General features: G+C 40.2%; 1 protein-coding gene across 1 annotated transcript in view; it reads right to left on the bottom strand.

Moving 5' to 3' along the window:
• The window catches only part of IFTAP (intraflagellar transport associated protein), a 66,516-nt gene that overhangs the window by 18,497 nt on the left and 34,329 nt on the right, over window positions 1–13,690 (bottom strand). Inside the window, exons 3-5 of the mRNA XM_047072329.1 lie at window positions 4,365–4,438; window positions 2,757–2,828; window positions 1,302–1,365 (exon numbers count right to left, since the gene is read on the bottom strand). Of these exons, the coding sequence (XP_046928285.1) occupies window positions 1,302–1,365; window positions 2,757–2,828; window positions 4,365–4,438 (210 nt within the window). The remainder of the gene's footprint in view (window positions 1–1,301; window positions 1,366–2,756; window positions 2,829–4,364; window positions 4,439–13,690) is intronic.

The raw sequence follows: 13,690 nt of genomic DNA, 5'->3' as shown, positions 1-13,690 counted from the left end.
CCCAGGAATCTGCGTTTTTAACATCTCTTCTTCCCCCAAACAGTGTGTTTTCTCTACAAACTTGGCTTCCTGATAAGTCCTTAGTTACCCCTTATGATCCAATCGGACCCCTTAAGCTGCTTATATAGAGACATTCAGAGCTGCCTGGGGTATTAAAGTTAAAAGAACCTCTCTCTGGAGCATGATTCCTTTAGATCTCTGATCTCACTTGAACCAAGTAAGTAAGGAAAAAAATCTGTAAAGTCTACTGGTTAACAGAGTGCATGAGAAACACTCCCTTCCGTGGAGTAGTATGATGTTTCAGAGCAGAATAAAAATGTTCATTATTCCCAATTACCAAAGCCTCTCAATTTTGGGCAACCAGAGAAGCCAGAGCAGGGACTTTCATACAACCAGTTTACACAGAGTCACCATCCCCGGAACTAACAACACCCACACTGTAATGTGTAGGTGATTATAAATTAATCACCCTCCCCAACAATAATCACTGTCATCCATGTTTATAATTACCTAAAGACTGTAAACAACAATTCAACACCAGCAACCAAACCCCCAGAGAAACTGCCCCTTCCCTAACATTCAACATTAACTTTTTAAGATATTCTTGCATATTAAATTAGGAACAGGAATTTCCAAACCAAACGACTCCAATTTTGAATGTATTTCGAAGGTTTTTTGAGCAACAAAGGACACCTATGTTTACACAGTAATGTTAAGCAGGAAAGGAAAAAGGCCTCATCTACATAAACATCAATGGACTAGCATTAAGCCTCTCCCAGCCCAGCCCAAATGGGAAAACGCCCTGAAAGAAACATTTACAATATATCTTTAGTCGTAAATGTTTGGTTTATATATTTAATAAATACTTATAAAAGTGAAGATTTTGATTTTATGTTTTTATTTTACGATGAATTCCGCTATTTTTATGATTTCTATGATCAATTGATACTTTAGGTATCACTCAAAAATAATTCAATTTACACGGTACTTCTAAGAAATAAGGGTTTGACTCAAGTGGCTTAAAATTATCTGAAACTCAACCATATGGGGTGGGGGCAGGTAGGGGCATCTTTATTTCATTTTACCAAAGAGTTTACAACCTTCAACAGGCTTTGACCTTTCAGCTGAAATCTTTGTTATTGAAAAAGAAATTGCAGGACTGTAGTTTTCCCTACGTCAGGGTAAGTGCAGGTAGGGATTGCCAAAAAAAAGAAAAAAAAGAAAAGAAAAACCTGTCTAAAGTCTTATTTGTAGTTTCTGGAAAGAGGTCAAGCAGTAGAGAGAGGAAACAGAAAGCATACCCTTGCTCATTTGGGGCTGAGTCTCTTCTATGTCCAAATCTTGTAAATCTAGGAAATTGTCCACCTAAAAAAGGATTAACATCATTGTTATGTATATGAGACCTACTGAAAAAATACAATTAAGAATCAATGAACCCCCTTCCACAGCATTCAAAGTAAGCAACTGAATCCACTTTTCTCATTAACTTCTGAGTCTCAACTAACTGTCTTTGTGTTCACTGTGCTTTCCCAAAGACATCTGAAAGAAGCAGTAAATTTGGAAGTTAGCCTGGGTTTTATAGGCAGGATAGTAAGATCTCTATACTGAAAGGGAAAGGATGGTCTGAGGAGTTTTTGAAAAGGGACTTTGTTCCCAGATTCCCTCCCAGGATATATACTACTACCAAGACAGTCCAAAACAGTGACTCTGGTTTTTTGTTTTTGTTTTATTGCTTTTGCTTCTCAACCAAATGATGGTGTTGGGTCTGGCTATTACCATAATGGGCTTTTCACTCTAGAGTCAGAGAGAAGAAACTAAAGAAAGCAGAAGAGAAAGGTTCATTGGAAATAAAATCATCCTGCCCCAGGTAAATCACAAGAGAGGTGAGCAGGGCCAAAAATCAAGTGTTCTCTCTTTCGAACAAATAAAACTGAAAATTACTTCAAAGGTAAAAAGCAGAGCAAATGACCTTTACAGACACAATAGCAGCATTTCAATGAAAGACTAGTCCTCGTGGAATCCTGCTCTCCACAGCAAGCTGACAATGAGACATTTTAGATTAACAAAACGGTAACATTTCAGACACGAACTAATTCATCTCAGGTGAATACCAGAGTGTAAATAAGAAAATGATTTCACCACCGGCATAAAGGAGACCTAGTAGAGTAAAGGCACAATGTCGAAATGCTCGTGACCTAAAACATGCTCATAATGAAATATCATAAAGTTAGAAATTCAGATCTCGTAAATGGAATTCAAAACACAGCCTGGGTTTTTCTTCCCCCAGCTCTACTTCCCAGACCGTGGCTCTGGCATATGAATTAAAAATGGAAGCTTCCATTGCTTGTAAGTACATAACTGTAGTTATTTCCTGGCATCCAAGTGACAGCAAGAATTTATCTTCACCATGATGGTTTCAGTACTAAAACTGTTAGACTGCCATTTCTCTTAATAATGGTGTATGTTCAGGGTGACTAGAGTCATGTTTCTCTACTGAAGCACCCCTTCCATTTGCTAAGCTTCCAGGGGAAAAGATCTGGAACCCCACCAACCAACCATACTTCAAAGATATTTAAACACCAGTAAAATGTGCTGAATTATCCAATTTTGTATGAGAGATAGCAAACGAGTCCTGTGGGGGTTTTTTGTTTTGTTTCGTTTTGACTTTTTCTTTTTCTTTGTGGTTGTTTTTTGTTTTTTTGTTTTGTTTTGTTTTGTTTTTTTTAACCACGGAAGAAAATTGAATCAAGCCTTACCTTCACCTTTCCTGCCCGATTCAGATCACCTTGAAAGGTACTGCCAACTTTTTGGCCTTCATCTATCACTATCTGAAAAAAACAGTGAGGACACATTGATGGGAAAATGAAACAACCAAAAATAAAGGAGCTGACATTGTAGCCCCTTGGGCAATAAAACTCCCCTTCCAGTTTTTGTTAATTAGCTATGCATGATGGACCAGATCCACTAAGTCATAGTAGTGGTCAGGGAATAGTTTTCAGGAGGTCTGACTTCTACTTCTGCTTCTACACTCATCCACAGTATAACCTAGAGTAAATTACTTAACCTCAGTTTTCTCATGTGTAAAGTAGGAACACTCCCCACCTCATTACCCCACCTCCCATTCCATCCCATTGAACCTCTGAAGGACAAACCAGAGAATGCTAGTACAACATTTTCAAGTTATTAGGAAACAATATCATTGGACAATTCTTTGCCTCTCACGTGCTGGTTAAAGACTCAATAGAAAATATACCAATTGCCAGTGATTGCCAGTAGAAAGTGAATCCTTTACAGGGGAAAAAAAATGGTTAGGTCCCATAACCATCTCATTGGGAGCAAGTTCTGGAATTAAAGAATTGTAGGACTCTGCTATGTATAAACACTTTAATAACACAGAGACCTTTGTTCCCTTGTAGAAATCTCATGTACACTTTTGTCCACAATACCACAAGGAAGACATGAACTAGAAAGTAGAAACTCAAATGGTGTAAAAAGTACACTAGCTTCCACTAGGATTCCTTGATAGTTACACTTTTGTCCACAATACCACAAGGAAGACATGAACTAGAAAGTAGAAACTCAAATGGTGTAAAAAGTACACTAGCTTCCACTAGGATTCCTTGATAGTTAAGAACCATAGCCAAGGAGAATATGAATATAGTCTATCAAGTCTTTAAAATTGGGAAGAGAGCATCCAATATTTATTGACCAAATCTTGGAAAAACCAGGATAATACATTTCACTTTAAGAGATGAACCCAAGGGCACCTAGGTGGCTCAGTTGGTTAAGCGTCCAACTTCAGCTCAAGTCACGATCTCGTGGTTTGTGAGTTCAAGCCCCGCTTCAGGATCTATGCTGACAGCTCAGAGCCTGGAGCCTGCTTTGGATTCTGTGTCTCCCTCTCTCTCTCTGCCCGCCCCTGCTTGCCATCTGTCTGTCTGTCTCTCTCTCTCTCAAAACTAGACATTAAAAAAAAAAAAAATCAATAAAAAAAAGATGAATCCAGAGCAGGTAAAAGAAATTCCTATTTTACACAGATAATTATAAAAAGGAACTCTTTTTTTTTTTCCAAGTAGAGGACAAGCTAAAATATGTAAACAATGATAAGAATTTTTAGATGGCAGTTCCTTAAGGGAACTTAAAAATTGGGGGATAACTATGTTACCATCATAAACTTTGGCTGCTGAAATCATGAAATGTAATGATTTTCAATGAAGCATCCCAATGCCATGCCTAGAATTAAGAGTCTGAGTTACTGATCCAGTACTGTCCAATGTTTCTTATGTTCTTACACTCTCTTTCTCTCTTCTTCTAATTCATAAAAAATGTTTTTTTTTCCTGTTTCTATAAATGTGGGGTATTACCTGTTCCTCTTCTGAAGGAAATACGTTTTCTGAAGAATCAGTTCCAAATGCTCCTCTTTTGGTCACGTTATCCTCTGAAATGATATTATAAAACATCCACCACACGGAGTCTAGTTAATTTTACATTTATTGAGAATCTTTCTTCCAAACAACAACCAAAAAAAAAAAATGTTTTTCAAAGAAATCTACAAGCTGAATGCTTGAGGGATTGAGCACTCTTAACTTTACAAAATTATTTCTGGGGTGCCTGGGTGGCTCAGTTGGTTGAGCACCTGACTCTTGATTTCAGCTCCAGTCATGATCTCACAGTCATGGGATCGAGCCCCACATTGAGCTCCATGCTGAACATGGAGCCTGCTTGGGATTCTGTCTCTCTCCCTCTCTCTCTGCCTTTCCCCCACTCAAAAAGAAATAAATAAACTTTTATTTAAAAAAAAAACTTATAAAATTATTTCTAAAAATGCATAGAAAGATAACACTATTTCATTCACTTTTCAATAAATACTTATTAAGTGCTTACTATATATCCAACACTGTTCTCAGCCACCATTACAAGGTCAGTAAAGTACAGTATTTGCAAAACTCTTAGATATTATATTTCTCTTTTTTTTTTTTTCTAAAATTGAGGTTAGGTTTTCCTTATGTGGAAACAATGTATGGATGATTTTGGAAAATTTGCAAGAGAAAAAAATTAAAATTAGAAAATCACTCCTAATCTTACAAAACAGAAAAGCTGTAACAAAATTTTCTCCCAATGGCTATTTTTCTCATATTTTATCTGTGCGTCCACGTATGTAATTCTAAAGAGCAATGTTTGACCATTCTTGACTATTTATAATTATAGTATCTTTGTGCTAAATCTGTTCACATTTGTGATTATCTTCTTAGGATAAGGAAAGGGTCTAAGAGTAATCCTAAATTAAGAGACTGAAAAGATTATGATAACATGATGCCATCAACAGAAATGTGGGGGATAAATTTGGATGAGAGGTAATGAATTAAGCTTTGATCATGCTCATTTGAGGTGCCAGTAGAAATAGTGAGGGAAACATCCCAGAGGCAGCATAGGCATAGGCTGTATCATAGCTAGAGGTAAATATCTGGTCAAAATTACACTGGGATAGGGGTTTAAGCCATAAAATTATTTTCAATATAGGAACTAATAATGAGGGTTAACATGGATTGAGTGTCAAATCCTCTTGTACGAGGGCCTCATGCATCTCATTTAAGGCACACAGAAACCCTAGAGGTAGGTACTATCTGTTATCCCCATTTTACAGACAAGGAAACCAAGACCTACTAGAGAGATCAAGTAACCCGTTCAAAGTCACACAGCTGGCAAATCACAGAGTGGGGATTTGAACCCAGGCCTTTTGACTCAGAATCCACACTCCCAATCACAGTGCTATGCCACTTAGAGTGATATAGCAAATGAAGGGAAAGGGTGTTTAGAGTACAGAAGAATGAAACAGAAAAAAAAAAAAATCCCAGAAAGCAGACAAAGAAAAGTTTACAACAGCACAAGAAGAACCAATGGTAGTCGTAGAGCCAGGAGAACTTTGATCTGTGTGCTTCCTAGGCGTGTATCTAACCAAAGCGGTAGGAGACAGCCTAACCCAGCAGAGTGGCCATGTTTGTTTCTCTGGAGCTGTGACTTGCATGGCATCAAAAGCAGTGAGATTCTTGTTGTTTACAGCCTAGTGCAAGTTCAGTCAGAGTCCTTTGTTGGCTTCCGTCTACCCCATCATTGGCAGAATTAAGACTTGCAGGGGTATCTACAGGACATTAACGCTGGAATACTGTTGGGGCACAGAGGTAAGGTAACCTAGTCTGTAATACGTTATTAACACTCAATAAACAAGAGAGGGAAAATGCAAATACTGAATGCATCATTTTTTCCTTAAAAAGTCTGTATTAATAAATAACACAAGCTGAGGTCAGTTCTCTCTCCTTACTCCTACACCAGCATCCACGACTCCTAAGTAGCTTCCACTGGGAAGGCAGAAATTCTGATGGGAAGCACTAGCCTTGGCAGCTGGCATGGAGGAGTGGGGGTCAGGGGGTGGAGTGCTGAGTGAGTAAGGTAATGGGAATGTTGCCAATAATACTGCTGGAGTAAGCAACCAGCACTAGAAAAGATCAGATAGGTGAGGAAGTGATGGTCTTAGGACTTACCTCCCCGATTTCTTCCCCTTTTACAACCAGAGCTGTCCTAAATCGGTCCTGGGGGAAAGATAAGCAAAGGTAGCAGGGTAGAGCAAGATCTGAACAGAAATGCCTAGAGACAGGAGGATTCACCTGAGGAACGGAAGGGCTCCTCAAACTTCATCAAAGTTAGAGACAAGAAGACTTCCTGTGGCTACCGGTCATTCCTAAGCGCACTGTTTTTGTTTTTATTTTTTTAATGTTTACTTATTTTTGAGAGAGAGAGAGAGACAGAGAGACAGAGTGCAAGTGGGGAAGGGGCAGAGAGAGAGGGAGACACAGACTCTGAAGCAGGATCCAGGCTCTGAGCTGTCAGCACAGAGCCTGACATGGGCTCAAACCCACGAACTATGAGATCATGAGCTGAGCCGAAGTCGGACGCCTAACCAGCTAAGCCACCCAGGCACCCCCTTCAGTGCCCTGTCCTAATAGGAGGTGGAATAGTTTCTCTTCTCCCTGCTTTTCCTTTAAATCCAGCACAACCTAAAGCTAGTATTTACTAAGAACATACTACGTCCCAGCACACTGATGTAATAGTCTATTGACTTAAATACCTGAGAAGCAGTGATGTCTGAGAAGAACAGATGCTCTGTAAGGACAAGTTCTGATTGTTCCCATAATCACTCAATGCACTCCTCTGCCATTTCCAATGAAACGCTCAGGTTATTTGACAGATAACCAAATGAGACTCCTTCAAAATAATGAGCAATACATAACAAAGTCCCATCGTCTGATGCTGATGTTGAGCTATTGCAGGGATCTCAGATCTAACAAAACATCTTCTTCATTCTTTTAAAACTTCCTTTTGTAAACATAAAGCTTTCACTAAAAACAATACCAGAAGAGGAATGCCTGGTGGCTCAGTCATTTAAACATCATCTCTTAATCTCATGGTTTGTCGGTTCGAGCCCTGCGTTGGGCTCTGTGCTGACAGCACCAAGCCTGCTTGGGATTCTCTATCTTCCTCTCTCTCTGAGCCCCCCTCCTTTTAAAATAAATAAATAAACTTAAGAATAAAAAAAGAAAAGAAAAGAGAAAGAAAAGAAAAAGAAAAGAAAAAAAGAAAAAGAAAAAGAAAAGGGAAAAGGGAAAAGAAAAAGAAAGAAAAAATACCAGAAGATTCAGAAAAGAACTTGTTCTCTCTCTGACGGAACCTACAGTTTTAAGCCTCCTTCCTGAACCTTGAAAGTAGTTTCATAAGAATGTATATTCTATCACTCCAAAGACCCAGAATGCTTCTTATGAAAGCTTTTATCATTTTTTGAAAAAAACAGCAAATAATATATCTCTTGGCAGAGTAAGATAGGAAAAAAAGTTCTTTTTCGATATGATAATGTCAAATTGGCAGATGTTGGCACAGCCCAGAATCCAAAGTGGCCTAAAGCCTGATCAGAGAGCCAGCTGCTGCTTCCTAGAGTTATCCTGGTGGCAATCCAAACGTGCCACCCAAGCGCCCGTCTCATCTGCTTCTGTGCTCCATCGGGGTCCTTTTACCCCTTTCATCTCACCCGTAATGTTTCTTGCTTTGAAATAAGTATCAGTGGGGCGCCTGGGTGGCGCAGTCGGTTAAGCATCGGACTTCAGCCAGGTCACGATCTCGCGGTCCGTGAGTTCAAGCCCCGCGTCAGGCTCTGGGCTGATGGCTCAGAGCCTGGAGCCTGTTTCCGATTCTGTGTGTCCCTCTCTCTCTGCCCCTCCCCCGTTCATGCTCTGTCTCTCTCTGTCCCAAAAATAAATAAAACGTTGAAAAAAAAATTTAAAAAAAAGAAATAAGTATCAGATATAATACACTTTAGAAATCTAGCAGCAATATTTCAGAATGCAAGTAGGTTATTGAGACCTGAAAGACAGTTTCTTGCGGTGTTTCTGGGTCAAAACTTCAATATGGATGAAACAAAGGGTTTTTTCGTTTGTTTGTCTGTTTGTTTGTTTTTTCCTAAAGGTTTTTTAAGGTTTCATTATTCTGCAGCAATGGAATTTCAATTTTCTTTTGGTACCAAACAGATAAGCTTCTAACAGATGTCCTTTACAAGACCACCAACTATACCTACCATGTCTAATTTCAGGCCAAGGAAAAAGATTTCACTCTTTGAAAAGGTGGAAACCACAGATGCCTTGATAAGTTAAACATTAACCACATATTGGTTATGTATCTTCCAGATGAAAGTGATCGCTTTCAGAGAACTCAATTTTGTAAAAAAGCTTTTTAAAAATTCAAATTCTGCCCATACAAAAGCCAGACTAGACTAGACCCCATGTGCTGAGAACAGCATCACCACGCTCGTGGGAGAGTTTTCACAGATCAACACAACCGACATCAGAATTCATGACCCATTGATTCCTGACGGCAACCTCGAGAGTCTGTCCTTCTGCCCCACGATCAACGGCAATATAAATCAAGAGCGTGTGCTCAGTCACGAAGAGATATTGGCTATGTTGCTGGAAGGAAAGAAAAATACATGGGGGGAAATTCTGTGCAACACTGGGCAGTTGCAAAAAGCCTTCTGCAAAAAGAATAGGGGATAAGCAATCATGCTTATAACAAGGTTGGGTACTTTGAAAGTCAGGGGGTGATTTTCACTTTATATTCCTAGCCTAGAGCAATGTTTCTCTGGACAATAATATTTGGTCTTGATTTGTCCAGCCAAACTACTTCACTCCACTGCTTCTTGGTCACATGCTCCTTCGTATCCGGCCTCCCCGGGAGCGATAGTCGTTAGGATTAAATAAGCAATTTAAAAACCAATCAATCATAAATCAGAATAAATCCAAAGAAGCTAAATTCAGCAGACAAAGGTTTTGTCTAAATTCCGTTTGCAGTGCTCTGAATTCCAACTGCTTTATGTTCTTCATTTGAAAGGGCACAGGGAGGAGAGGATTACCTCAGCCAGGCCAGTCAGGAATAATTGTGCTTTCCCTGAGGCTGGATGATAATTGACTCATTATTCACAGTCAGCTCTCAAGCTGCCAAGACACAAATGTACAACCCTGGCCTGGAAAAACATGTGTCAAAAGACCAAGATGCAGGACACAACAGGAATAAGTTGAAATTTTTGAAATGTCCAGCATTAGGTACTTACAGAGAGAAAACTGTGAAGGGAGTGTAAAGTAGCCAAAAGGTGATTTACAGGAAGAAAATCCGAGTGGCAGCTGAGCCGTGCAATCCATTCGATCTGAAAGTTATATTGTGGGCATCGGCTATATGCAAGGTGACAAAAATGGGCAAGACCCCCGTCCCCACGCTTACAGAGTCTCCAGAGAAGTTAAGCTGGATATGTCAACGACCAAAACAGAACACAACTACGGCGGACGATGTAAGGGAGTACAAAGTAAGAGAATGGCGAAATCACAACAGGTTTGGAAGAATCACAAAAGGCTTCACACAGGCGTGGAGCATCTGAGCTGGGCTTTGGAAGACTACAGCTACAATTTCAACAGCGGAGCGCTGCTGAGGTTATCCCACAAAAAGGGAAAACTGCATGAGCAGAGCTCCCAAGGTGGGAAAACAGGGGGCCTGAGGAAGAATCACAGAGTATTCCAGGAAGGTGGGAGCACACCTTCAGTGACAGGTGGAAGGGGTGATACTCGGAGGGCCAAACAAAAACTCTGTAGTTTAACCTAGGCCCTTGGGAGTCACAATCAGAGCTGTGCTGATGATGGAGAGAATGGAGCAGAGGAGATCAGACACTGGAGCGAAAAGTAGAAAGTACAGGAAGTAATCCAGGTAAGAGCTAAAGGGACCCTCAGCAAAGGATTTCAGAAAGGAAAAAAAGAGCTCACAAAGGGAGTTCTTTTGTTTTATTTATTTATTTTTATTTTTTGTCTCCAAAACAGAAATGAAGACACTATCTCCAGGTGGTTATATTTCCTCCCTCTAGATATCTCCAAATATTCACCTTATCTCTCCACTGCAACCTGTACTATTCTTTTAATTTAATTTGGTACACCCTAAGTAACTTCTTTTTTCTTAACAAGCTCTGTGATGATGGAAGTAGATAATACGGCATGCTTGCAACCTGTGAAATGGATTACACTTTGGTGCAAAAAGGCTACACATATCATCCCATAAGATAAGCTCACCTTCCCAACTGATTTAGCCAAGGCCACAGAAGGGAGGTGGCCTGCCTTAGTAGCAGATACCTCATGCGTGAGCACAGCCTCCCTTACCTCCCAGAGTCCATAACAGGGTGACAGTTGCTGCTGACATTGCCTACACAAGGCAGGATCTTGCTGCATCCAAAAGTTCCTTTCTTTTTGTATCACAAGTTTATCTACTTAGAACTTTCAAGTCTGTGCACAAACAACTCATTTTCTTAATCGGAAATATTTACAGACAAATGGGATGCTCCTCTTCTCGAGCCAAATCCAGAGTCACAAGGTCATATAGTCATCCAGTGAAGAACTCACAGTAAGGATCTAAGTACCCATGAATAGTAGCTCCACCTCTCCATAGCTTTATTGAGGTATAATTTACAAAATTCCTTATTTTAAATATATAATTCAATGATTTTTAGTAAACACAGGGTTGTGCAACCATCACCACAATTAAATTTTACGTCTTTTCCATCACCCCAAAAAGGTCTCTGGTGCTCATCTGGAGTCCCCCTCTGTTCCTACTTCCAACGGCAGGCAACCACTAATCTACTTTTTTTTTTTTAAACAATTTTTTTTTCAACGTTTATTTATTTTTGGGACAGAGAGAGACAGAGCATGAACGGGGGAGGGGCAGAGAGAGAGGGAGACACAGAATCGGAAGCAGGCTCCAGGCTCTGAGCCATCAGCCCAGAGCCCGACGCGGGGCTCGAACTCACGGACCGCGAGATCGTGACCTGGCTGAAGTCGGACGCTTAACCGACTGCGCCACCCAGGTGCCCCACTAATCTACTTTTTTATAGCTATGGATTTGCCTTTTCTAGACAACATAAATGTAATCAAACAATATGTGGTCTTTGTGCCTGACTTCTTTACTCAGCATAACATCTTTGAGGTTCAGCATGTATTAGCACTTTGCTTCTTTTTATCTATTGTATGGATAGATCACATTTTGTTTTTTCCATTCACCAGTGAATGGACATTTGGGTAGTTTCCACATTTTGCTCCCCCTTGATTCTGATGTTGAGTTTGATCCCAGGAACGCCATTGCTAACCCAGTTCCATGCAGTGCCACAACATGATGAAACCAAAACAGAAGACAACTATAGTTTCAACTTCCCTCCACACCCAGACAATGGAAGGAATGCAGTAGTCATTGGAGCTAAAACTCTGATCATCTTATCTCCTCACATGGTCTAGACTTAGCATGAGGCCACTCTAGTATATGTTCCCATTTTCTTCAAATGTATCTGAAATCATCTCAAATTACCTTTCTTAAGTCTTCATGGCCTATCTCTTCCCACTAAAATGTAAGCCTAAAGAAAGCAGGAACCTCTCTGTCAGGAAAGTACTTACAGTTCTTAAAAGGGAAAACATTCATTCTCCAGTCCAAAGGACATGTAACATTTAAGACTGAATGTAGATTGATACTCAACCCTTCAACCAGTGAGTTCACTGAGTGCTAAGCTGAAAGACTGGAGGAGGAGATAAGAAAGTTATTAAGACTTGGCCTCTGCCTGTGAGACACATATAATTATTCTCTTAAAACTTCTACTCACTCGGGGAGCCTGGGTGGCTCAGTCCGTTAAGCATCAGACTTCGACTCAGGTCACGATCTCATGGTTTGTGAGTTGTAAGTTCAAGCTCCGTGTCGGGCTCTGTGCTGACAGCTCGGAGCCTGGAGCCTGCTTCATTCAGATTCTGTGTCCTTCTCTCTCTGCCCCTCCCCTGCTCACACTCTGTCTCTGTCTCTCAATAATAAATAAACATTAAAAAAAAACAAAACAAAACTTCTACTCACTCAAAGACATAACATTTTGCATATCTTTCAGCCAGCATTTCCATGTCTAAGAATTTATCCACAAGAAAATATCTAATCCATTCCCTTGAAAATTTTTACTTAATCAAGGCCTTAAATTTTTGCATGTCTTTGAACCAGCATTTCCATGTGTAAAAATTTATCCAGAGGCCATGAATAAGAAGGGTGCAAAGCTGGGGCGCCTGGGTGGCTCAGTCGGTTGAGCATCCACTTCAGCTCAGGTCAAGATCTCCCGGTCCGTGGGTTCAAGCCCCGCGTCGGGCTCTGGGCTGATGGCTCGGAGCCTGGAGCCTGCTTCCGATTCTGTGTCTCCCTCTCTCTCTGCCCCTCCCCCGTTCATGCTCTGTCTCTCTCTGTCTCAAAAATAAACAAACGTAAAAAAATTTAAAAAATAAAATAAAAAAGAAGGGTGCAAAGCTGGAGCTACCAAAAAGATAAATAAGGAGCGAGGCATTATTAGGGCCAACAAGGCTGTCCGTGCCCCACCACCTCCATACCCTGTGGTCTCAGCTCCCTTGCTCAACTTTGCTCATGCCATTCTGGCCACAGTGACCTCTTCATTGCTCTTCAACCAGGCAGGGGCGCTGTTGTCCCCAGGCCTCCACACTGGTTGTTCCCTTGGGCTCAAATGCCTTTTCTTCAAGAATGCATAGGCTTTACTCCATCGCTTCCTACCAAACTTCATTCACATTTCACTTTCCCAAGGAGGCCTAACCAGATCACTCTACATAAAAATGCAACCCTCTACCCCCTACCGGCACTCATGATCCCACCTCTTGCTCTGTATATTTTTTTCTTTACCAGAGCAGTTACTATCTTCTAACACAAATATTTTTCTTACTCATTATGTTTACCATTCATTGCTCTCTCTCCCTTCTAGGATGCAAATTCCCTGAAAGTAATGACCTTTGTCTCTTTTGGTCAGTTATGTGAGCAGTACTTGGCACACAGATGTTCAATAAACATTTACTGAATGAATGAGGATGTGCAATGTAGCATCGTTTTTAATAGCCAAAAATTGGAAATAACTACGTGTCCAACAAAAAAGAGAATGGTTAAGTAAATTAGGGCACACAATTGAATACTATGCAGTCTTTAAAAATTCTGTTAAATAATATTTATTAATTGGGAAGTTTATTATGTGAAAAAGCAAGTTACAAAAGTATGTATAGTATGGTATCACTTTTATAAAATAATCATAATAAATTTG

The sequence above is a fragment of the Lynx rufus genome, unplaced genomic scaffold (genome assembly GCF_022079265.1).
Source record: "Lynx rufus isolate CCGP_SWC_20201006 ecotype Redwood Valley unplaced genomic scaffold, mLynRuf1.p SCAF_9, whole genome shotgun sequence".
In the NCBI taxonomy this organism is placed as follows: domain Eukaryota; kingdom Metazoa; phylum Chordata; class Mammalia; order Carnivora; family Felidae; genus Lynx; species Lynx rufus.
Note: the sequence above shows the minus strand (reverse complement) of the source record. Positions and strands in the feature narration are given on the sequence as shown.